Source organism: Danio rerio, chromosome 18, assembly GCF_049306965.1.
Source record: "Danio rerio strain Tuebingen ecotype United States chromosome 18, GRCz12tu, whole genome shotgun sequence".
Taxonomy (NCBI): domain Eukaryota; kingdom Metazoa; phylum Chordata; class Actinopteri; order Cypriniformes; family Danionidae; genus Danio; species Danio rerio.
In genome coordinates this window covers 23,294,571-23,321,166 of record NC_133193.1, presented here as the reverse complement: position 1 = coordinate 23,321,166, position 26,596 = coordinate 23,294,571, and the positions used below count along the sequence as shown (strand labels likewise).

The 26,596-nt window shown below is 35.0% G+C and overlaps 2 protein-coding genes across 6 annotated transcripts in view; both read left to right on the top strand.

Moving 5' to 3' along the window:
• The first annotated feature begins 1,790 nt into the window (after window positions 1-1,790).
• Window positions 1,791-19,905, top strand: nutf2 (nuclear transport factor 2). Of its 3 annotated transcripts, XR_002456005.3 has the most exons (6): window positions 1,867-1,904; window positions 6,632-6,753; window positions 10,229-10,300; window positions 11,004-11,102; window positions 11,345-11,506; window positions 16,800-19,905. XR_002456005.3 is itself a non-coding variant. In NM_001006000.3 (5 exons), exons 2-5 carry the CDS (start codon window positions 6,655-6,657, stop codon window positions 16,911-16,913), a joined length of 384 nt encoding a protein of 127 aa, NP_001006000.2. In that variant the 5' UTR covers window positions 1,791-1,904; window positions 6,632-6,654; the 3' UTR covers window positions 16,914-19,905. The 3 variants fall into 3 exon arrangements, 2 of the variants coding, with proteins under 2 accessions (NP_001006000.2, XP_073785145.1); NM_001006000.3 differs by lacking the exon at window positions 11,345-11,506 and having other exon boundaries at window positions 1,791-1,904; XM_073929044.1 differs by lacking the exon at window positions 11,345-11,506 and having other exon boundaries at window positions 1,867-4,983; window positions 5,160-6,753.
• The window catches only part of edc4 (enhancer of mRNA decapping 4), a 51,921-nt gene continuing 44,338 nt past the window's right edge, over window positions 19,014-26,596 (top strand). For 2 of the 3 annotated variants that reach the window (XR_012393742.1, XM_009293574.4), the window contains exons 1-8: window positions 20,145-20,338; window positions 23,375-23,519; window positions 23,740-23,851; window positions 24,113-24,212; window positions 24,328-24,514; window positions 25,882-26,029; window positions 26,155-26,259; window positions 26,391-26,500. Coding sequence is in view for 2 of the 3 variants with exons in the window: in XM_009293574.4 (XP_009291849.1) it covers window positions 20,251-20,338; window positions 23,375-23,519; window positions 23,740-23,851; window positions 24,113-24,212; window positions 24,328-24,514; window positions 25,882-26,029; window positions 26,155-26,259; window positions 26,391-26,500 (995 nt within the window). In the remaining variant the exon portion in view is untranslated. 3 annotated transcript variants of the gene reach the window in all.

Below are 26,596 nucleotides of genomic sequence, written 5' to 3'. Positions count from 1 at the left end.
TATCAGCGTGATTTCTGAAAGATCATGTGACTGAAGAATGGAGTAATGAACCTGAAAAATCATCATTAAAATCACTGGAAAAAATTATTAAATTAAATTATAAACTACATTTGAACATATATTTTATAGTGCAATAACATTTCACAATTTTACAATTTGTACTGTATTTTTTATTAAATAAATGCAGCCTTGGTGAGCAGGAGACGCTTATTTTAAAACATTTAAAAATCATACTGACCCCAAATTTTTGACCGGTTGCCTTTATTTCATATTATGGCATTTTTATAACAATATCCTTAACTTTTTTTTATTGTACTTTTTTCACCTCAGCAATAATCTGCCAAGTGTCTTAAAAATAAATTTAAATTATCTGCCAGTTTTTTTATGTAACACTAAAACTAGTTAATAAAAATGAACTATTAATACACAATATTTCTACAGTATTTGCCAATCTTACTTCTTGTCAATTTTAGTTTGCTGCAGCAACATTTTTCAATGTCATATCTGAGACATGAAATACAAGGAACACATCAAATGTCATACAGATAGTACAGTACAAATAGCAAAATTCTGAAAGTTGCAAATAAAACTATTATTTTATGTATCATCTCTGCTTTTCTGCAGTAGACAAGAGTGCCATTCTCTGTCAAAATCATTCACATGGTTTTAACTGATCTTCTTTAATTTTGTATAAATTATGTTAATAATAATAAATAAATAAATATCATGGACGCAGTGTGATGACCAGGAAGATTTGAAACATGTTCATTAACTGTATTTCTCAAAATGACAAAAAAAAAAAAAAAAAAAAAAAACACAAAAAACATTGTTTCCCCTATTAAAATGGGTAACAGGGTGGACGTGTAATGCATTACCACAACAGAAAACTGGTCTAAAATGTTGAAAATTAAATAAGATAAGAGTGAGACCAGCTCTGCTTCTTTTAGACAATGTCTCTCCATAATTGTGAGAATTCTTGAGAATCATGTGACTAGAGAAGCAATCTGGGGGAATTTTTATGGGGAATACAATTAAAGTAACCGGGGGGGGGGGGGGGGGGGGGGGGGGGGGGGGCACATTTATTTCAGGGAAACACATTTATTTAAAATTGTTATTAAAATATTGGAATTATTTTTATTAAATATAGTATTTGGTGAGATGTATTACATATATTACAATACAAAATCAATAAAAAGTATAGTATTTATTAGACTTTTTATCATTTTTGGGTTATACTTGAACATGAGCATACATGAAGGGACATTGCAATTCAGCTACACTGAAATTAGAGTAAATATTTTACATTTCATTTCATTTTGAGCACTGATCATTGTAGAAATGGGATAATACTATCAGACAAGCTTAAAGGATTTTAAACTGCATTTTTAAATATTCTGTACCATATAATGCCTTGGGGACACAAATGACACTGAATAGTAGGAATGACCCTCTTGCATTAACTAATGGAACACATGGGATAGGGAATTCTCACAGAATTGACCAAATTAGATGTAAATTACAATAAAATTAAAAAATTATGTGGGACTATTTAACTTAAGTTAACAAATAATACCCTATTGTTAGCGTAACTCTTTTATCTCACAAAATTGACCATTTCAGATGTATATAGCAGTGAAAATATACAAATTCTTTCGAGTATTAAAAGTATACTATTCTTGGATTCACCTGCTGCTGCTCGAAGCTTCGCTTCTACATTTGGAAAGCAATATATCAACATCTCTGTTTACACCTAAGATCTGTTGACTAACTGTCAAGAGGCAAAATTCAAAGCAGTGTGTAAGAGCAGTGCGCATGCTCACACTGAAGAGGCCGCTCAACTTCTGTTCTCCGCGCGCTGGATTCGCCATAACTGGAACCGGGGATTCGGTTTAGGGCTCACGGAGGTAAGATACTGGCCATATATCACTTGTAGCAGGCAACGCTGTATTTGCGCTGCACATAACTACTTTATAACCACTTTATGCGAAGTATGACTGGGGCTTTTTGCCAAGAATGATCTGAAGCGCTAGCTAATAGGACACGCCTATAGGACAGGAGCGTGTACGGGCCGCGCGAGGGTCTCCGCTCATATGGCGCTGGGGTATTTTTAGATCGGAACGAGATCGCGTTTGCTCCAAGTTCACGGGTGGTGGTTGCTATCCACCTCCGAGTCGATATTCAGAAAACCACAGCCACTTCACCGTAAAACACAACTTTTCTTCATGAGCGTTTAGCCGGCGAGCTCGTTGTAGACAGACAGCCTAGTGTTAGCACGTCTGCGGCTAAAGCTACAATGAATCAGTCCACACAGAGGCCAGTCAAAGCTAGCTGGTAGTCATAGCACTGTGATTTTTAATGGCTGGGAATTGTCCAGATCAAACAATGGGTGTAGTTTGACTGTTGTGATTTTTACAGATAATTCAGAAGCCTATAACGTTACATATTCACAGTGATTGATTTGTATATGCAGTTATTAGCTAACATCCAGCTAGAGCTAAAATCATCTTTATAATGACCATCCGAATGCCTTTCTTTATTAGTCATTGATGGAAGAATCATTTTAATTGACTTCTTTGACTTGTCGATTTGACAGGAATCAAAGGAGTTTGATTAGTTAATGTTAGCTATGGTGACCTACTACTGTCAGCTGCTCCAACTATCGTTAACTAAAGGAGCGTTGTGGCCCACAACCACAAAAGTGACTATTCAGTTGTTTTTCAACTAAAAGAGTTCAGAGAAATTGATGTTTTTTGAGTTTGAATGACTAAGTGAGTCATAGTCCAAGCACGTGATATGTAGCCAGTCAAAACTGCTGACAAATCCGTATGGGTGGAGCAGGAGCTGAGTTGAAAGAGTTCAGAAATACCAAAACAATTAAGTCATCTGTTTAAGCTATAAAGTTTTAAAGTTACCATAAAATTAAAATGGATGATTAAGGATTTTATGGAATATTGCAGTTTTTGTTATGAGTTATTTGTCCATACCATCATTTTAAAGTGAAAGTGCCCTCTTAAAGAAATAGTTCTTTTAAAAATGAAACTTTGTAGTGAATTAACCTAGGCTTAAATCATCTAAGACAGGGATGCCCAGACTTTTCGTATAAAGGGCCTAAAAACTATCATTGAGAGCTGAGGACTAAAGGTAAATACACTAAATTATATTACTATTAAGTTGCCAAGGGTAATTTCCTATTTCTTTTAGAAAACATTACTTTAAATGGTATTAACTAATGCAGTAGAACATTTAAAATGATATGTCATGCAATAAAAACATAAACAATCACAATTGTAACACATTGGAGTTCACAATGCTGAATAGTTTGCCTTGATTTGTCCTCTATATGTCGGGTGACAGTATGTACATTTAAACTAAATCTGATTAATTCTCACCATTTAATTGAAACATTTAATTTACCTTTTAACAATAAACAAACAAAAGGTTACATTAGATTAGAAATGACAATATCTAAAACAGGGGTGTGCAAACTTGGTCCTGGAGGGTTGATGTCCTGCACAGTTTAGCTCTAACTTCCTTTACACGCCTACCTGGAAGATTCTAGTACACTAAGAAAGAGCTTAATTAGCTGGTTCAGGTGTGTTTCATTTGGGTTGGAACTAAAATATGCAGGATACCGGCCCTCCAGGACTGAGTTTGGGCACCACTATTATCACCCACTAATGTGGGTGCTTTTTATAGTATAATAATGCAAAAAAAAAAGCTCATTGCAAAACAAAATAAATACCAACAGCTCCTGTTGATGCATAGATGTATGAATCAAAATGCTCAATTTAAAAAGGAATCTCTATTTATTATCTTTAATTAGGTAACCTTAAGGCCCGTGCACACAGAGATGTTTTTGCTCACATTTTCTAACGACTTTTAAGGCCTTGTGACTAAATCGTGATCGTGCACACCAACGTACAAAACGCTAGGCGTAAAAGCATCATTTTTAAAGAAATGCCTCATGCTCAATTTTTTGTTTTGACGGGCCGAGTCAAAACCTTCTCCACCAATCAGATTTACTTTTTGTTCATGTGCACGGAACTGCTGAAGTTACAGTAAACAGCACTTGGAGGTGCTCAAGCACAAAACTGTCAATGTGAGCGCATATTGAAGAAGATGCACAGATGCGATATGTATGTGGAGCTGCTTATTGGCCTAGTGAACAGTAATCATTTCTTTATTACTGGAGCTGCTACTTGAACCATGCATAACAACAAGCGTGTCAACTTTGTCTTCTTATTCTGTGTTACAAGTGGGTGTTAGAAGCTTAAAGTTGAGTAGCGCCATCTAACGTCAAGGAGTGATTTTGCGTACTCTTCTGCTTGACGCCAGTGGAAATCACTTGGGTTTGAACCCAGAATAACGTCTTATAAAATGCTGACGATAAACGCAAATGAAAAGCGTCCCGGTGTGTATGAGCCTTTACATTAGGTCCTGAGTGTGTTCATAAAAGTGTACATTTTGTCACATAATTGCACTGTTACTGTATTCACAGTGCAAACTCATCCATGAGCAGTCAATGTTGTAATTGATGTTCAGTTTCATGCTTAAACTGATTATTTTGATTGAACACATGTAAGTTGTTGGTGTAAACTGTCTGGATTATTCATTTTGTGATTTTGTTGTTTAAATTTTGTTCTTATACAATATCTGGCATATTGTCAGGAAATGAATAAGGTGAATACATTATTTTGCTAGCCTGTTTAGCCTGTGTTTCTTACACAAATAAACTACAATTTTGAATATTCAGATATTTTGATTATTCAGATTCCACTTGAGATGACTGCTGTCTGTCTTTTTACATCTGTAGATATGTGTGAAATCAATTTGAGCTTAAAACTGTTACAGCATTGCATCATGATCTTGGTTTGATTCATTTTTGAATGTTCCTTTTATGATCTAGTTTAACATGTTATAACACAATTCGATTCACGTCATTACATCTCTGCGCTATCCACATTTCCCCTGGAGTTTCATGTTGTGTGGGCAAACTTGATCCTGGAGGGCCAGTGTCCTGCATAGTTTAGCTCCAACCCTATTCAAACATACCTCCTATAGAGTTCAAGTGATCTTGAAGACACTGATTAGTTTGTTCAGGTGTGTTTGACTAGTGTTGGAACAAAACTCTGCAGGGACATTGGCCCTCGAGGATCAAGTTTGCCCATCCCTGGTATAGACTGTCCTGTTGCACAATGCGACGAAAATCTTACATGACAGCAATAGTTTGATTGCGGTGTTCACATGTCTGTACTGCACTTCAATAATGCAATTAAAATTGCCATACTCCACATGTTAATCCAATTTCTGTTTAGTTTGATAATGACATTAGTCGGATTAAGGTAATCAAAAATCGCTGTTTACGAGGTAGACTTTTGATGAGAATATTGTAATTGTATTAAAATCTGATTGTTGGTATCCATGTAAACGTACTCATTGATCACAAGTCAGATCGCACCTGTTGAACAATCAGGGTTCTGCTCATATCAGTCATCCATCAGAATGCAGCAGCTCTGTGTGGTTTCAACAGTATGTCGCTGTTATATTATTTTCTAGTTTTGAGCAAGAACCAGTGGTATTTTGTTCTTTTAACCAAATTTAATTAGACATTTCTTCTCTCCAGTATAACTTGCGATTTATTCTAAAAGACATTTTAAAAAAAGCATTGCTATTTTCCTGCAGTGTGTGTAATAATGATAATAATCTCATGCTGTAATAAAGCCTGGATTGCCTTCACACCAAAAGTTAAATATGAAAGAAAACTCTTCATTTAGCCAATCTTGTACTGATTGATTGGGCATGAATTCCTACCCATATACCCAACTATAACTGCAAATTATTCCCAAAATCAAAGGGGAAAAATAGTTGGACAATCATGTAAAAGTGCAGAAACCAAACAGTAAGATTAAACCGAACATCAACTGTAAACATATTTCTTTATTCTGATTGGCTAATTGGAATGTTGTTCCAGGATCAACATAGATGTTAATCCAGGAACATGTCTTTGTTGGTAAAAGCAAGTTGGCAGTTCAGCTATGCCCAAATAAACCAAACTAGTGGAGAAAACACTTTAAATATTACTTATAGTCATCATAAATCCCTGTATGAACCATAAATAAAAAGTAAATCTAAACAAATGAACGTGATTAAAAACACAACACACATACATTTGTTTGGCCTGTACAAAAAACAGAAGGTAAATCGCCTTAAGTATCAGCAATCAACATAGAAACTTTACCTTAAGAATCGTATTGATAAGACTAACACCGTCAGATGAAAACAAAACCTGAATTAAATTAACTGTCTTCTGTAAAACTGTTGAATTGCATCTTTGACACTTTTATTGAACTGAGTTGAGCTTAATAAAGTTATTGCTGTCTTTTGAAAACTGCTTATAGCTGGACATCTTTTAAAATAATGAACTGCAATTACTGATTTGAACTGAACCAATGAAAACAATGGAAATAGGCCTCAATAAGCCATCTAGATTATTAACTTTGAGTATCAAGTCTGAAATTGCTGGTCCTTCTTGCTATAAGCTGAAGCATTGTATCTTAAAAATATATGTGAACTGTACTGCCTGTACTCAGTCTGTCTTAATGCATTGAGTCATTTCTTCTGTCTCCACCAGTGCCTGTAGCAGGGTGAATCAGAATGGGAGACAAGCCGATTTGGGAACAAATAGGATCCAGCTTTGTGCAACATTACTATCAACTGTTTGACACAGACAGGACTCAACTTGGATCAATATATGTAAGTGTTTTTTGCTGTTGTTGTTCAGGAGGATTCTTCTTTGACTAGTCCTTTAGCAGAGAGAGAGAGATTTGCCAACTTGTTTTTGTATAGCTATCATGAGGGTTTTTAAAGGTTCACTTGGTTTATGTCTTGGAGGGTAGCAAGCAAGTTTTTCAGTGTCTTTTCAGCCCTGAAATGTGTGGCTCTGGATCACAAAACCTCTTAATCTTATGTTGCACAGCTATATTATTGTGAATAGGAATTAGAGCTGCACGATTCTGGCTAAAATGAGAATCACAATTTTTTTGGGGGTTTTTTGTAGATGTAAAATAAAGGTTAATATGAGTCGGCAATTATTATTGTTTTTTTCTCAAACATATGGTTAAACAACAATAATAATATTATGTGTAGGTCTACTGGTTTCTATAAGTAATTCTATTCTACTTATGATAATTCTGATGTTGAATTATGTTGAGAAATATGCTTGCAATCATTGACAACAATATTAGACCTTTAAATTCACTGGTAAAATCAACATTATATGGGCTAGAGTAGTTATACTGCCACTGTAAACATTTATTTTTATGCACAACTGTGTGTTCGCTATGAAAGAAAAAATATATCAAATGCTTGTCATGATCATAACTCTAAAATGCGATATGATTATTTTAATGATGTGCACGCTTTGTTTCATTTTCACTGCTAAATGCGGTTCATACTTCACACGCAACTCTCAAACTATCACTCTGTGTCACAAACTCAATACTATTTACAACTTTATTACCTGTTACTCACAGCAGTTTCTGTTCACTAAAGGAGACGCGTGTGCGTCTATCATTAAGTAGGGTGCGCGTCCGCACTACAGCTCACATCACGTGTGATTTCCTGGCCGCGAATACAGCATTATATGAAGACAAAAATAACATTTTTAGGTGAATTATACCTTATAAATACAGTATGTGACTCTTTCAACATCATTTGGAGGTGTCCATGTCGCAGAGCAATGTATGTGAAACAATGAAAAGACTCGTGCAGCCCGCTTTGCTTATCCCTTGAACTTGAAAATATGATTGTCAGAAATGCTGGATTAAGATCGTCTGACTCTAGCGGGTCAAATCGAGATGGCGATCTTTTTACGATAAATTGTGCAGCTCTAAATAGAAATGCAACAAATATAGATTTTGGTTGTACGGTTATAGTCTGTGGATTATCACGGTTATCACAATTATTTTGCATTCATTAATTTTGAAACACTACTAGTTCAAAACAAAAAATAACATAAAATCTCCTTATATTTTAAAGTGTTATTTATTGCTGCTCAGTAATTAATTAATACAGCACAGAATAGTAATAAAAACAAATAATAGTCCATTCATCTTTTTTTGACTTAAAATGAGTGAAAAAATGTTTTTGGCATTTAAATATAAGTAATATTTACTGAAAATAAATAACAGAACAATGAATGAATAAAAATGTGAATAAAAAATTTATTTGTCTAAGCTATTAGCTAAGTATTTCCCTTTTAAAGAGGACAAATGTTGTCAAAGGCTGCTGAATCTAAAAGAGTATCTGCGATACCGGCTCAGCATCGTGTTGTCTATTGGCCATCGGCAATGGACGATGGCATCGTCTATCGGCCCAACCCTAGGAACGACACGATATGTTAACGGCCCCCATAATTTGTGATCACCAGCAGTTTATCTTCTTGCAGTACAGATATGCTGAATTGACCTTATTTGTTGTCATGGGTTGCTGATATATTCCTTGCCAGTTTGTGGATCCTTCATTTGGGCCTTTTCTCCTATGCAAAGAAATTTTCCAAGATGTCTGCTTCTTAATTATTTTGCTGCTTGTGGGTTAAATTTTGGTGCTCAAGTGATTGAGATGTAAGCGAGAGAATACGTTCATTTTGCAAAATAAATTTTTTTTTTTAAATAAAAGATCATTCTACTCGGATAATAAATAAAATGAAAATAATTAATGATTTCTTGTGCGGCCCGGTAACAATTGATCCACGGGTGGGTGCCAGTCCGCGGCCCGGGGGTTGAGGAGTATTTTTTAATTTAGTACTTTTTTACTCTCTTTGGAGTAGATATGTGTATATTCCATACAAAGTATGAAGCTGATCAGTCCAGTTTGTCACGTGACTCGTGGTGCGCTCAACTAGGCCACCTGGAAAGCTCTCCACACTCAAAAAAAAAGGTTTGCTGTTTGTTCAAAATACTTACAGTTAAAGTCAGAATTATTAGAAAATATTTTTTTCTTCTGAAGAAAGTCTTATCTGTTTTTAAGTTAAAGTTTTTTAAATCCATTTTAAGGTCAAAATTATTAGCTCCTTTCAGCATTTTTTTTCCTATAGTCTACAGAACAAACCATCATCATACAATAACTTGCCCAATTACCCTAACCTGCCTAGGTAACCTAATTAACCTAGTTAAGTTTTTAAATGTCACTTTAAGCTGTATGGAAGTGTCTTGAAAAATATCTAGTCAAATATTATTTACTGTCATCATGACAAAGATAAAATAAATCAGTTATTAGAAATTAGTTATTAAAGCTATTATGTTTAAAAAATGTGTTGAAAAATCTTCTCTCCATTAAATAGAAATTGGGAAAAAAAATAAACGGGGGCTAATAATTCTGACTACAACTGTATTTAAAATACTATCTTGAGTTTTTAAGGGGCAGTCTAATTGTTTTACGTTCAATCCACTTAAATTTGTAAAAACTAATAAGTTAACTTAATTTCCTCATGTTGTCCTAACACAAATCTATTGTTTACCTTTGCGATTCATTATCCATGAGGAATTAAAGAGCGGTTAATTGTGAAACCAGTAAATCATTGCATTTCCTATTTTTGAATATTTTCTTTTTTATTATCAGAATTGTCTTTTTTTATAGCAAAAATTATTAGAAATGTAAGATTCATGAAGTTTCATGAAGACACTTTCAAAGTTGTGATAAGCTGCAGCATTTTATTTTAACAATCTTTTCAATATGAACTGTAATTTTGTAATTTTTTTTAAAACTTAATTTTCGATTACTTACATAAAAAAAGATTTTACTCAGATTTTTCTCAGAATCCAGGTTTACAAATTGTTGTATCTTAACCACATATAACCCTGTCCTAACAATATGTCAATGGAAAGCATGTTTCTTCAACTATTGTGCAATATATAAATCTCAATTTCCAAAAATGTACTCTCATGGTTTGTACTTGAACTGGAAAAGAGCTTGAAGTGCTCTTACTATTTGAGCTGCATAAAAAAAAAATCCTTGATAAAGATATTTGTATTACAACCCAACAAACAGAGATATAACTGTAATATTTTGTGCATTGTCTACTACTGTGAGTGCTCCTGTTCAGTTATTGTCATTTTTCCGTAATAGATAATATAGCATAGGTGTATAATTGTATTTAACTGACCACAGCATTGCTTCACTTTCTACATAATGATTTCTTAAGCTACAAACTCTTTTTCTGTCATCTTAGATTGATGCATCATGCCTTACGTGGGAGGGTCAGCAATTCCAGGGAAAAGCGGCAATTGTCGAAAAGCTTTCCGTAAGTATTTTGATCTATATTGTTAAAATTTAGAGGTTGATATAAAGTTCTTTCTTGTTTCCTTTTTGTTCTTGGTTAAATTTATTTATTTTTTTTAAGTAGAAGGGGCAATTTTCCAACTAAAATGCACCAATGTTAAAATTCTAGCTATTAGCTTTAAGTTGGGAAATGTTTTCATGTCATCATGTTTTGTTTATCATTCTGATTCCAATCCAAATGAATTTTTTGTCAAAAATGTACTATTCAAATGGACTATTCTTATGGGAAAGAGTTATCTAACAATAGTGCTTTTAAAGATTAAGTTTAAATGTGTGTGAAAATTTCACCTTAATGTTGTAATAATTTAATTGAGCATGTATGGTTATATAGCAGCGGTATGGTGGTTTAGTGGTTAGCACTGTCACCTCACAGCAAGAAGGTCGCTGGCTCGAGTCCCAGCTGGGCCAGTTGGCATTTCTGTGTGGAGTTTCCATGTTCTCCCCGTGTTGGTGCGAGTTTCCTCCGGGTGCTCCAGTTGCTCTACAGTCCAAAGACATGCCCCAAATGAATTGACTAAACTAAATTGCCCATTGTGTGTGTGTGTGTGTGTGTGTGTGTAAATGTGAGAGTGTATGGGTGTTTCCCTGTACAGTAGTTGCAGCTGGAAGGGCATCCACTGCGTAAAACATATGCTAGAATTTATTATTTTTTTTCTCTGTTTCAGAGCCTGCCCTTCACAAAAATAGCTCACAGCATAACAGCACAAGACCACCAGCCCACCCCTGATAGCTGCATATTGAGTATGGTAGTAGGCCAACTAAAAGTAAGTATTTTATTAACATTCTATCATAGCAGCGCTTGAGATGAACACTTTTGCCAAATATATACGTGATTGAGAGAGCATTTTCCCCATATGAAACACATAAAATCACCTTAATCCCATTATGAACGAGAGCAGCCGCGGATGTTTTAAGCCTCTTTTGCTTGCCCTCTCGCACCACATTACGTCACTTGGTTGTGCGTAAATTTCACTGTCAATTTCAGAGTTGTGTGTTTGTCTATCAGGCGGATGATGACCAGGTGCTGGGCTTCCACCAGACCTTTCTGTTGAAATGCATCAACACAGCCTGGGTTTGCAGCAATGAAGTCTTCAGGCTTGCCCTGCACAACCTTTGAGCTCAAAGACTCTCGGTGGTCACATGGCCTTTCCTTCTTCTCTTAAAGTCTGTAAGGACTAGTGAGCGCTTGGGTTTACGTGCACTGTACAAGCCGCTTTGCTAATGGCTTCAAACTGTCTTCAGATCAAGCGTCTGTGTGGTTTTATTATGGTGGAAATGCATTGCCATAATGAGTTTGTCGATGCTGGTTTGCCTGCTGTATGTTTACTTTCACATTGGCAGCAACAAAACACGCCCGAAATTTGTTCATTTGCAGTAAGAGTTGGACAATTTTTTGTGATTATGAATGTGTTTAATGTGACAAAATAGAAATGTGTAGTGACTAACAATCATCTTTTGCTTTAAAGAGATAGTTCACACAAAAATATCAATTCTGAAATCATATACTATTTCTAAACCTGATTGGGTTTTGTTGAACTCAAAGGAAGGTATACTGAAGAATGTTGGAAAAAGTTACCATTTACTTCCATAGTAATTTTTGTTTCTACTATGGATATAATGGCTGCTATTTTCCTAAATTGTTCCAGAATATATTGTTTTGTGTGCAACAAACACTCCACATCCAGACTGACGTGTTTATTAAGTTTCAGAAAAATGGTCTCTGTCCACACTATTCAACCTAAAACACATGCTCCATGAACATTCACACTCACTGGGAACGTGCATATTTTGCCAGCATCTGTACTTGCTGATTGTATAATGGTTAAATGAAAGTGTCTTGACGAATTAGGGAATGATGCACAATTGTCCAGAAGACCAGTCAGAGAGGATAGACACGTCCCTGTTTTCAAAAGTTTGTGTGTTTTAAGGCTGATTTATACTTCTGCGTCAAACGCCGACATATGCTACGGCACTGACGCATAGCCCTTCGCCTTCGCCCGTCGCTGACGTGCACCTCTCAAAAATTGTAACTACACGTCGCAGCGACGCGTAGCGCAAGCTCTGTGATTGGTCGGCTTGGTAGCGCTGACGAGTCTGGGCGGGACCGAGAGTCGCGCGAATGGCGCGAGCTGGACACGAGTCCAATGGAGCGATTGTTTACAAGTGTGGAGTCCTGTAAAGGAGGTCCGGATGGAAAGTTTTGTTTTGTGTTTACCTCATAGTTAAAAATCTTGCACGTCAGCCAGTTCCTGCCTCAAAATGAGCGAGTTTGAGCCACTAGTACATCCCGGAAGTGTTCAGGCAGGCCCGGCGCTACGGGGGGGCAAAGGGGGGCATTGCCCCCTCAGAAAGAATTTGTGCCCCCCCAGTTTGATTGTTCACTCAAAACTGAAAATTTGTTCTCTCATTAATTACTAACACTCCCGTAGTTCCAACCTTTAATATTTTAAAATATATGATATAGCAATTAAATTATGAAAATGGTGAGGTCAGGTGCGCCTGTAAATAACGGCCTTTAAAACGCGCACACGACGATGGAGGCGCACTCAACTCACAAAGGAGAAAAGTGGGTGACATGAGACGAGCAGCTTAATTCATTACATGCTTTGGTTAACTAATTCTTTAAAGACAACTCTCTTAAACTCTAAAAGGAAGAAACGCAGAAGAAATTTGCTGTTAAAGAGACGCAACTGCCAGTCATTTTCACATTAGTTATTCGGGAAGATGTAGCCTAATAAAAATGTTTTATTAAAAATAAATTGTTCACCGCACAGTCACACAGTAGGCTACACTATAAATAATATTTTAATTTATTCATTTACATTATTATTATTATTATTATTATTACTATTATTACAATTAAGCTAAAATTGACAAAACGCAGAACCCTTTGAATGTTTGCTTTCATTTTGCTAAAAAGCTCACTTTTACCGTTGTGTAGAGAAACATCCCATTATGCAGCAGCAGTCAAGGTTTAACACATAATAAATGCCTTTTGCGTTCAAAGATGATCGGCCTGCGAAGTTAAGTTTGTAGTGTTATAAATAGAATATATTGCTTAAGTGGATTTACCGCAGATCAACCGAGAAACCTCTCACATGCTGCAGGTAGGCTGGATGATAATCTTTTAAAATATGTAATTTAGGCTATACTGCTATTTGCTCATGCAAAATTAAACAACATAAAATATATTGTAGATCTATTTTAAGAGCTAAAATACAGTCAGCATATCGAGTTTGTTTTGACTTGTAGCTCATGGCCCTAAAATGAAAATAACCTGAAAACAAGTTATTAAAATAGGCTTAATAAATAAATAAAATGACGGGTAGGCCTAGCCTAATGGTTTATGATGGTTTACAAATGACAACCGGACAATATCACGAAAAAAATAAACACTTATGATAGCCTAAAATCTTTATTTTTTAAATTTAAAATGATGAAAAAAGTTATATAGCCTGAGTTGCGTGTTATTCGTGACAAACTTTAACCAATTTTCATGGTAATAACTGTGAATTTAGGTATCTTTTTTAGGTAGGCTATTTTTCTGGCCACACTTATGCCTTAAAATGTAACTAAGTAATTGTTTTAAATGACATTAGATTGTAACATTTAGCTTTTCCCTAACACTGATGTTGCTGGGTAATAGGCCACGTAAAGTTCGATGACTCGGTTAAGCTGATTTCACTATAATTATTTACCGGTTATACGAATCATGTGTGGGCATAATTTGACGTCTTTTCCTAAAACTTTAAACATTCATAGGCCTGTAATTTGAAATAAAATGGAAATAAATAAAAAGAATAACATATGATTTAAAGCACTATTTTGGCACTGAAGCAATGATCCGTCTGCATTATTAAGCGGTATCGTTGCGTTACCGGCACTAATAAAATCAGTAATAGCGAAACTGTGCATATTATTGGTGGAGTTGGTGGAGTACACTACCTGACAAAAGTCGCCTCCTATCCAAGTTTTAGAAACAACAAATAATAACTTGACTTTTAGTTGATAATTTGGTATCAGAAGTGGCTTAAATGGAAAGCAAAGACCTCTAGATTACACTTATTTTACCAAAATAAAATATGATCATGCCTTGATTTTTAATTATTTAATTAGGACAGTAAGGTCTGACTTTGCTTAGACAACAGTCATCACTTAACAAAAATTATGTACAGTATAAAATATAAAGTCATGGTGCAGTGAGAAAAGAATGAATATTGTGTTTGACTCCCCATGATCTTGGAGGACTGCATCCATACATCTCTGCAAACACTCAAATAACTTATTAATAAAGTCATCTGGAATGGCAAAGAAAGCTTTCTAGCAGGTCTCTCAGAGTTCATCAAAAGTCTTTCGATTCATCTTCAATGCCTCCTTCATTTTACCCCAGACATGCTCAATAATGTTCTTGTCTGGTGACTGGGCTGGCCATCCTAGTGCAGCTTGACCCTCTTTGCTTTCAGCTACTTGAATGTGGATGCTGAAGTATGAGAAGAAGTGCTATCCTGCTGAAGAATTTAATGAACTCTCCTGTGGTTTGTAATGTAATGGGCAGCACAAATGTCTTGATACCTCAGGTTGTTGATGTTGCCATCCACTCTGCTGATCTCTCACACGTCCCCATACTAGAAGTCAAGTTAATATTTGTTTTTTTTTTTTTTACAACTGGGATCAGCAACAAGACTTTTGTCAGGTAGTGTAGTGTGAACGCCAGGCATAACAATAAAAAAGCCTTTTAAAATGAAAACACACTAGTGGTAACAGCACCTGAGTGTTTACATTTGCTTTTTTAACATTTAAATTTAAATTTTTATGTTCTGTTGACGTCGCTGGATCTCATATGTTTAATCAGTTTATAAGCACAACCTTTTCAGACCCACACTGAACCTACTTAAACATATTAACATTTTGAACATCTGAGTATTCTTGTCTGTTATTTTGGTATTTTTTAAATATGCAAAACCAAAGACTAGAATACACAAGAAGTGTCACTCGTATGGTTTTGAATGGGGAAAAGTGTAATGGTCAATATGGTGATTAAAGCCCCGCCTTCTAGTACAGTAGCCAATCATCAATCGCTATAGACTGATGATTCTCTGTGAAAGAGCTCGGACCAGACGTCAGTTTCTGCAGACTTTGTGATTTGAATGTTTAAAAATGAAACTAAATAGACAGTTGTTTAATTGTATTGGTTATACCTAATGTGTAATTTAATTGTAAGCTTGAATTGCAAGCAGAAAACCTGGAAAAGTTATGGAATATTGACATGGCATTTTCCAGGCCTGGAAAATTTTTGGAAAATTATAAAAACGCACAGTTTTGGAAACATCATGGAAAACAGATATCTGTATACTTGAATATAGATTAGTTGTCTTTACTACTTTTCTGTCCTCGGCCAATCACTTACTCTCACATTATTAGTGCTGTGTAAGCATTATCTAAATCAATTTTACATAGATATAAATTAACCTAAAACTAAATAGATTGTTGTGTGTTTTACGATATGCTGTAATAGGTTTTAACATGTATTGTTTTTTTACCACGCATATGAAGACATTACATAAAACATTAGGTTATGATGTTTTTTACTTGAAAGTCATGAAAAAATTCTGGAAAATCATGAAATTTTAATAGTAAAAATGTGTATAAACCCTGAAACTTAAAGTCTCCACCTGGTTCAACATTTTCACTCATTTTATTTTAGCTACTCGGCTGTTTCCGTGTCATCAAATCAAGCTGTTTATAGTGTTGTTTCATCCTGTGAAGTTATGTTTTGTGTTAGGTTTGTGTTGAGGTTTGGTTTGTGTAGATGTATTTGTCAGTGTTGTCTTCAAATTTCAGTTGAACTACATCGAGTTTGTTGGCTTGTCTTGCACCAGGATTGTGATGGGAATGTTTACAGTGTTTTAATCAAACCAAACCTGCCGAGTGACAACAACACATCCTGAGTATTAGTGCTTCCAATTTAACTTAAGTGTTATTTAGAAGATTGATAAATAGTTGAGAGTACTGTAGCAAACTTTTAGCCTTCATTATCTTCCTATTCGCTTGATGCAACTTGTATCTTTCTGTTACTGTATAAAATGGATAGTTCCATCTAAAAATGTTCTGTAATTAATTTGCCATCAAGTTATACAGAAAATATGTGCGTTGTATTTTTAATTTTTTTTTTCTGATTATTATTTTTTTTTTTGCTTAAACAGGTTTTTGGTGATTCATAAAATGCAAGCTTTTAGCCAAAATCTTTAATGTACTTCTAAAGAAAAAAACTTCCTACATTTTTGTCACCTAATTTTTTGGTGAACTATCCTGATAATATGCCTTGAAACCTGCTAAACACATCTTGAAAATGTGCATGTTTCAGTAAATTATTGGTGTCAAGATCGTTCTTCTTGCTAATAAAGTGTTTCATTGTAAACGATTGCCTCCCCTAAAGTCTCCTCTGTTTCTGCTTGGTCTAGGCAGACGATGACCCCATTATGGGATTCCATCAGAGCTTCATCCTGAAGAACATTAACGAGGCGTGGGTTTGCACCAATGACATGTTCCGCCTGGCGCTGCACAATTTCGGTTAAAACGCTCCATGGCTATCAGGAGGGAAGGTGGAGGATGGGGGTTCTGCCCTGATGACGCCCGAACCTGTCAATCGGCCCTTCATTCATCACACTCAAGAGAAACGGCACCGGATTACAGCAGTCAATCACAGAAAACATGCAGGCATATACAGTACTGCCTCTACTCCAGAAAAGACATGTTTCTTTGCTGAAAGCCCACACAGCCATCAAACGGACCCCCTTTTCCTTCGCCCACCTGCATGATGATGGAGAGCTTAAGTACCAGAGGACGCCCTGACCAGGACAGAAACCTATTAACCTAACCTCGGCTGTTTGATATTTACATTTTAGTTGCAGATTTGGACTTTTTTGAAATAACAACCGTCTTACTGTCTCTCTTTGCTTTAGTACAGAGTGTGTTATCAGCTTGTTTTAAGAATATCCTCCTGGAAAGTTTCTCTGTTTTTGTTTTCGCCCCACATGAAAAATTGGAGTCTCCATACAATGTGATGTCAGGTTGCTCTAGCTATCCAAAGAACAGCATCCTAATTTCCCCTTTCCCCTCAGACCAGTGTGCTTCCCACTTTCTGCTCACTGCTCTCTGTGACAATAATTACCAAGCCACGATACACAATAAAACCTTTGACTTTTTCTTAACAACGTCATCATCTTGTTCATCCCCCTGTCTGCCTTTTTTCCCTCCACTGTGCTTGCCTGTTCATGTTTTTGATACTGCTTCACAGATTATTCTATTGTGAAGTTTATAGATCTGCTTGAGCAGAGCAGAAAATCCTGTTGCTCTTTTGTTTTCTTAATTTAGATGGCCAGTGTTTCCTGAAATAGTTGTCTAGAGTAAAATAAGTGTGTTGGCTTATCTGACAGAACAGATCAAATGCTGATCAGCAAAGGAGTACATGTAATAATTAGTTTTTTTTAATGATTTAACCTTAAATTTAAACATGGTAGCATCAATAATTGATGCACATGTTAGAAAAAGGAAAAATTGTAAGTATTTTCTAATGATCGATCAGTCTAAACATCAGTCAGTTGAATCATGGTTGAAAATGAGTCCTTATGAATCTTCCCTGTGATTTAAAGGGAAAGTTCACCCAAAAATGAAAATTCTTTCATTACAGTGCATCGGGAAAGTATTCATAGCTCTTCACTTTTTCCATATTTTTTTATGTTACAGCCTTATTTCAAAATGGATTAAATTAATTTATTTCCTCCCAATTCTACACACAATACTACATAATGACAATGTGAAAAAAGATTTTTTGAAATTGTTGCAAATTTATAAAAAAAAACAAAAAAAACTGAAAACTCACATGTACAGAAGTATTCACAGTCTTTGCTCAATACTTTGTTGATGCACCCTTGGCAGCAATTACAGCCTCAAGTCTTTTTGAATATGATGCTGCAAGCTTGGCACTCCTGTCTTTGGGAATTTTTGCCTATTCCTCTTTGCAGTACCTCTCAAGCTCTATCAGGTTGGACAGGAAGCAACGGTGTTCAGCCATTTTCAGATCTCTCCAGAGGTGTTCAATAGGATTTAGGTCTGGGCTCTTGTTGGGCCACTCAAGGACATTCACCGAGTTGTTATGAATCCACTCCATTGATATTTTGGCGATGTGCTTTGGGTCATTGTCCTGGAAGATGAATAGCCGCCCCAGTCTGATGTCAGAATGAAGCAGGTTTTCATTCAGAATGTCTCACATTGCTGCATTCATCTTTCCCTCTATCCTGACTAGTCTTCCAGTTCCTGCTGCTGAAAAACATCAAAAACAGCATGATGCTGCCACCACCATGCTTCACTGTAGGGATGGTATTAGCCTGGTGATAAGTGGTGCCTGGTTTTCTTCAAACGTAACGCCTGGCATTCACTCCAAAGAGTTCAAGTTTAGTCTCATCAGACCAGGGAATTTTGTTTCTTATGGTCTGTGAGTCCTTCAGATGCCTTTTGGCAAATTCCAGGTGGGGATGGCTTCCGTCTGGCCACTCTACCATACAGGCCTGATTGGTGGATTGCTGCACAGATGGTTGTCCTTATGTAAGGTTCTCTCTCTCTCTCTTAGCTTTTTTATTTTTAATAAATTTGTAACAATTACAAAAATCTATTTTCACATTATCATTATGGGGTATTATGCGCAGAATTTTGAGAAAATACATTAATCCATTTTGGAATAAGGCTGTGACACAAAAAATGTGGAATAAGTGAAGCATTGTGAATACTTGCCGCACACACTGTATTTACTTTTTCTTGTTTCAAACCTGTACAGCTTTCTTCACAATATCCTCTTTTGTGTTCATCAGAAATAAACTCGTAAACAACTTGAGGGTGAGTAAATAGCGAGTCAATGTTAATTTTTGGGTGAACTATGCCTTTAATTCTTTAATTTACACTCTGTTTAGCTGAGGTTTCAATTTCCTGTATTTCCCTTCATAGAAATGTTCAAAATGTAATGGATGCTGTCTTCATAAGTTTGTATGAATGTAAATGTCATTGGGTTTGTAGTGTGGCCAAAGCTGTTATTACCTTCAGTACTGAGGCTTTTATTCTGACGTTCAAGAAGGATCACAAACACATTAGCCTAAAACATAACAGAAATACTAGTTTTCGAGATCACAATCTCTTCATTTTCAAGATGTTTACACTAAAGGAGCTTTGTTCATTGCTTGGGACTAGAAAATCATAGTCCTAAAACTATGAAGGCCTTTGTGCCAAGCGATGGTACAGATATTTTAAAAAGATGTCCTCTGCGTCGTAGCTTTTTGCACTGAAATATCACATCTAGAACATCAGTCACTTTCTCACAGTATATTTTTGCTGGACAAATTCATGTGTTGTAAACATGTTTGCTGGACCCTGGATAAAGCCACTCTCAAATGAGGTTTTAGAGGAACAGCAAAATACTTGATTTTCCCAAAAATACAACAGTAATACGATGTGAATAAAGAAACAGACTACTTCAGTTGCCTACATTTATGTGGAAATAAAGGAGATCAAAGTAAAGTGTGATGTTATTGTTATTTCTTTAGGGTTCTTATCATTTTCTTGATAACCATTACAATTATATTGTTTATAACAATAATACGTAAGTAAAAATGTATAAATATCAGTAATATTTAAATCATATAGTCTTAAAAATGCAATTTAGTAGTGATGTGGTGCCTTTGAGGTGATTCTCTCCGGAACTGAAGGAAGTCTGCTTGCGGAGGCGGGGGAATGAAATGCAGGGAGCGCTCGGCGGAAGTGGAGGCACGGTTGCAGGCTTTTATGAGGGGCGAGCTCAGACACAGAATTAAACTATTGAGCATTTGACAGTTTCCAACGATTTACTCCCCCCTTCCCTACTTTATGGCTTCCAGTTCCAGCATGGACATAGAGGGTGCGACCCAGCACCTTCGGGACATCCTAAAACTGGATCGTCCGGGAAATTCGGCCGGTAAGTTGCCGGGGAGGGAAGCAGCTTTAGGCCGCGGCGCGATGATGCTGCGCAGCGCCTGATTTCAGCGCGAGCCACCTGACTGAACTCGCTCCAAACCGCGGGACAACGACAATAAGAGTCCATAACTGAAAAATACATTATGTTTTGTGTAACATTGTTAACAAATGGAAGAGGGTAATGTTAGCACATAAGGGCTAAAGTCGTTTTGGCGCAGCTGCAGCTTTGCTCAGACAGAAAGTCTGGGATATTAATTGCGACACGAATATAATTATTATAAAAGAGTTGAGAGTATTTCATTTTTGTCACTTTATTATGTCTGTGACGGCAACAGATATTTAATGTATGTTTTTAAACGAAGATGTGCCCAAAAGACTGACTGAAAAAAACCTGAAACTTAATGTGTGCATTTCTGCTAGGGTTTTGTAAGCATTGTGTAACGTTATGCAATATAATGTATGTACACACTTATAGATAGATAGATAGATAGATAGATAGATAGATAGATAGATAGATAACGTTAGATAGATACATAGATAGATACATAAATAAGTTACTGTATTCGTGTACACTTAACATCTACAAGTAAAATATTGAGGTAAAGTTGGTGTACAAGTAAAATATTGAGGTAAAGTTGGTTTTATATTTGCACATTTCGACTATTTCTTTATTAATATAATTTTAGTAAAATATTCTTTGCAAACTCTAAATAGCGAAATCATATTAGCAGCCAAGTGACTATTAAAGTACAACATTGTTCACAGTCATATAAAGAGGGCTAATGTTGTTTTAAAAGCATACTTGCATGTGATTTCAAGCCGAATATTCAATGTACCATAGTAAACAATATAGGGAGAATGTCACAAGCTGTCACTAAATGAATGTGCAAATATAAAAACCAGCTTTACCCCAATAAGTAAAATAGTGTGTTAGTATGTAGATAGTCTTCGAGTTAAATTAAAGATTAGATGTATTTACTAAAATTATTACTCATTTACACTTTTCAAAAGTACTTGAATTTGTATGTATGTATTAAAACTACTTGTTCCTTGACGAGCCTTAATATATTTTGCTAGAGAATTTTGTTACTTTGATTCATCAGTATGCACTAAGAACTTATTACTATGCACAATAATTACTGATAATTAATTGTAATTTGATAGCATTAACAAGTAAAATAATCTATATATGAGCAATTCCAGCATTATGGATGTGACATTTGCAGTAAAAAAACAAATTTACATAAATAGTGTATGTTATCATTATAGTTAATTATCGGTTTATATTTTTCAGAACAACTGACCACAGAGTTGTGGGATCAGAAAAATATAAATCTGTAAACATGTTTTGAGGGAAATAAACGTGCGTTATGGATGTGACCAAAAATGTCTGCGAATTTACAGCCTACAACATACTTTTGTAGAATTTCTGTGAATTCATTTGGACAACCCAAAAGAAATAATGATAATTAATAAGATAAAATGTGTCTCTCTATAGAACAAACATGATTGACTTTTATTTTATTTGACATTTTTGCATTTATGAGGAAAAAGTGTCTTGTGGATGTGACATCTCTCCGTTTTGGATGTGACAGATGTGAAATTGGCACTTGTGTGACTTTAGTAAATCAAATATATTTGTTTGAAAACATTGACAGAGACATTTTTGAGTATGTCTAAAGTACTGTAAAATACACGCCTTTACAAAAAACGTAGAAAGAATTTGCATGTTTTGGTGAACTTAATTGTTTTTCATAGAAAGGTTAACATTTGCATAGAATTGCTTGTATACAATATAGCTTAGAATACAAATTGAGTAAAAACAAAAGTATGCTGACAAATAGAAATATAGAATCATCAAGGCAGGATGTGTTCTCACTGTTTTTATATGTTTTTTTACTAGCTGCCATTTTTTATCATGTTGAATGACTTTGGGTGGATGGATGGATAGATACTGCATTCCTACACGCATAAAGTCTTCAAGTAAAACAATGTATATGTATTAAAACTTGTTCCTTGACTAACCTTAATATATTTTGCTAGAGAATTTTATTACCTTAATTAAATTTTTTACTAAGAACTTCTTATAATTTCTTGTAATTTTAATAACCTAAACAAGTAAAAAAATATATATTAAAATATATCATATCTTAGTATAAAATTTGAGTAAAAACTAAAGTATACCTACAAATAGAAATATAAAGTCATTGAGGCAGGATGTGTCCTCACTGTTTTTATATGTTCGTCTACTTGCTGTTCTTGCTATTTTTTGGCATTTTGAATGAGTTATGATAGATGGATAGATTAGGCAGCTTAGATTAGCAGTTTGACTTTTTACAGCAGATTTAGTTAAACGACTGACAGATGTGACCTACATGTACATATGATTTTCATCTTATTTGTGAACTCCCTGAATCATTAGCTTTAGATTCACTCTGACTTAATGATTGGAATGAGTGAGCCGTTGACTGAGGGGCAGGTGCAGTCTTATCAGTCAAATTCACAAATTGATGATTTAATAACGGATTTAACAGATTATCTAAAATAGGCATGGGCCGGTATAAGATTCTGCCAGGATGATAACCTTGGATATAAATATTATGGTAAAAAAAAAAAAATCTCCTTTGAACACAATATATCTAATTTTGAGAAACATTTAAAATATTTTGGAACAGTGAAGATGTCAGGCTGGATAATGAAAATAAGTCATTGACTTCTGCTGTCTTCATTAGTTTCAAAAACACAGATTTCCCTAGCAGCAGTTTAAAAACCTTGACTTTTTCCAAACCGTAGAACACCCTGAAAATGGTTATTGTGTCCTGCCTAATCTGAAATCAGTCATTTACAAGTGTGGCACAGCTAATTTATTGTGGTTCGGAGCAGGTAGCTTTTTCTACAATTCCTAATAATAACACTCACAGAAAAACAATGGAAAATCTACAATTTTTTAAAGCACAGATTGTGATGCACATTTTTTAGAAACTCATCATAGTAGGAGTCTGGTCAGGAGTTTTTAGTCTGTCGTTTAATTTTACAGAAGCGTCTTTGGTCGAGAGCCAGAGAAAACCATCTTTCAATGGAGAGCTGAACGGAGTTCTCGGATCCGATCTCATGGGAGCAGCAATGGTGGAGCCGACGGTGCACAACTCAGACAAACTTAATGGACAGGACACACAGACCATGTAGGTTTTTGCTCAGAGTCATTAACTCTGTACATATACATTAAACGTATTTACTAAACCATTGTTTTCATTTGATGTTTAATTAGTTTAATCCTCAGCAAGGCATTTCTGTGGTTTAAAAAATACATTAAAAGTAATATTTTGAAATATTTTTACAGTTTAAAAAGACCTCTTTCTGTTTTAATTAAAAATTTTTTTTTTTTTTTTTTTTTTGCCACAGCTGTCTTTCAGGAGATGACGGGTCCATTTGTGTCCCAATCAGAGCGAATATTGTGGAAATTGTGTCCAGCCGTGACTCTAGTATTGACAGTAAGGCTCGTGGAAGCAACAAGGTATGTAAATTAAACCATATGTTTTTTTATGGGAATGAATAACTTGCCAACATCAAGGAGTTTTTATATTGCTTTTTTTCTCATTTGAAATTATTTGAATCAAGGGAAGTGACAAACTAGCTGTGAAATATTGAATATTTTTTTCTGTAAAAAGACTTTTAAACAAACACTCGGCAAAGTCTTAGTAATTAATAGTAGAAAATATGTAACAACACTGGATATTGATTTATTCTTAACCTTGTCCTCATGACCTACTTACAGGTTAAAATTCAGCCAGTGGCCAAATATGACTGGGAGCACAAGTACTACTATGGCAATTTAATAGCCGTGTCCAACACGTACTTGGCTTATGCTATCAGAGGTCAGTTCGCACACTTTATTACAGTCTACCGTTGTCTTTGTTTGTAGCTCATTGAACTCACTTGTTTGAATATAAGGTTGATGGGATTCAAATGACTGGTTTTTGGTTCCCACAGGTGCAAACAATCATTCAATGATTCGTGTGCTGCACCTGAGCTCTACAGAGCGCTCTCTGCTGAAGGGCTTCACCGGGGCTGTCACAGACCTTGCCTTTGCCCATCTGGACTCCACCCTGTTGGGATGTGTGGACGAAGCCGGAAACATGTTCATTTGGCAGCTTACAAGCCACAGCAGCAAAATACAGTATCCTCTGTAGATTGAACAGGAATTATTATAGACGGATAGATTAAGATTTAAGGATTAAAGTGAAAAACAAGACTAATTATAACATGTTACATTTGTGCTAAAATGTGCTTATTTAAAGGCACATTTCAAGATTACCATTTAAATATTAATTTTAATTATATATAAAATAAATAAATGAAAAATGAATGAATATTAATTTATTTATAGGTTTCATTACAAATCTGGATCTACTTGTTTTGTCTTAGAAATGTATATTACATTTTATTTGAAATAATATTAAATAATAATATATTTAAAAAAAAGGATTTGCTTATTTTGTAGTAAAATATTCGACTTTTTTTTTCTTAAAACCCCAAATTTGTCCTTATTTCCAGGTTTTTTGAAATCTTATTGATATTATGGAACATGAATAAAACAAACTGTGGTTAAATATGATACATTTTTATTCTACATTGTCCTTTTTTTTGTAAAATAAAAGTTATTAAAATTGTAAAAAAATCTATATATTTTAATTTTTTTTTATTTTATTCCAAGTGTATTTTTGTTGAACATTTTTTAGTGCAAAAACATGTCGGGAAATTACATTGATGTCACATTGATGACCACCACAAGAAAAATTATGATAATAATTAATAAAATTAATAATAAGTACAATGTAATTGTAATTAAATAAATAAACTATTAATTAAAAATGACATAAAATACAAAATTATTTTACAAAAAGGCAAATTACATTTCTTTTGTCCAAGCTGAGTTTAACAGACAAGCTTTTAGTCTTAGAGACTTAGAGATTCCTAGGTACTCAAAGAAATGGTCCCAGGTCTGATAAAATAGAGAAGGCTTGTTCTTCATAGCTGTGGAGAAAGATTTTGTGGGGTTATGTTTCAGACTGCAAGCAGCCTATGTTTTAAACTGAGGGGTTTGCAAAGTTTTTAAGAAAGAGTAGTCATATAATTTTTGTTCTACAAAACAATATTATAGTTTATTTTTTATTATAAAAAGGTTTCAGTTTTTAAGATTAAAAAGAAAAATTAAGATGGCAGTGTCCAAACTCTGTCATGGTTAGCTCCAACTTGCCTTAACATGCCTGTCTAGAAGTTTCTAGTATGCCTAGTAAGACCTTGATTAGCTGATTCAGGTGTGTTTTATTAGGGTAGGAGCTAAACTATTGGACAAAACTGATCTAGAGCTATATGTTTTGTAGCTTTTAGTTTTATTTAAATGAAAGCTTTTTAGAAGTGAAGTATGTATAAGTTTTCTTAAAAACATTAAAAGCTTTAATAAAGTACTTGAATACATACATTTTACCATTGGTCAGCATAGCCAACAAGCTATGATTTTTCTTTGACACCAATGTTTCTCAGAGACGAAGTGATTGTTCACATCCGCAGACCTGAGGACACTCCACTAAACTCTAACCGCAGACTCATCTGGTGTCCCTTCATCCCGGAGGACAATGACGAGAGCCCAGAGGATGCATGTCAGACATTAGCATTGCTTCATGAAGACAGAGTATGTTTTTTATTTTCTCTGGAATTTGACACTTTCAACACTTTCCTAGATGTTTTCTTACTATTAGATTTAAAGTGTTTGTAACCATGTTACTCTCATAACTTGATTTTTCCTTGAAATTGTAGGCTGAGGTTTGGGACCTCGACATCCTCCGATCAAATAACAGCTCATGGCCTGTGGACGCCACTGAATTGAAAGAGGGTTTCATCACCATTAGAGGGCATGCAGCTGTAAGACCTGCTGGGTTTTAACTTAATGCTGTGTCTGTGGTGTTTTATTAAGTCATTAAAACTGAGATTTAATTTGATTACAATGGGGAATTAGTTATTAGGTGTTTAACATTTGTTTTTATTTTCAACAGCGCATAAGTGAGGGAGCTCTGTCCCCTGATGGTACGGTTTTGGCCACAGCTAGTCATGATGGATATGTCAAATTTTGGCAAATTTACATTGAAGGACAGGACCAACCCCGGTACGTGTTGAAATGTAACATATAAGACGTTTCTTGGCTCTAGTTTTCAAGGAAAAACATGTCTAATAAAGTTTGCTTATGTAAGGCTATATAAAA

Excerpts from the sequence above, each read along its gene's own strand:
- nutf2 (NM_001006000.3), top strand. The coding sequence starts at position 6,655 with ATGGGAGACAAGCCGATTTGGGAACAAATAGGATCCAGCTTTGTGCAA. Across the intron at positions 6,754-10,228 it reads CTCAACTTGGATCAATATAT|ATTGATGCATCATGCCTTAC; the intron begins GTAAGTGTTTTT and ends CTGTCATCTTAG. Across the intron at positions 10,301-11,003 it reads CAATTGTCGAAAAGCTTTCC|AGCCTGCCCTTCACAAAAAT; the intron begins GTAAGTATTTTG and ends TCTCTGTTTCAG.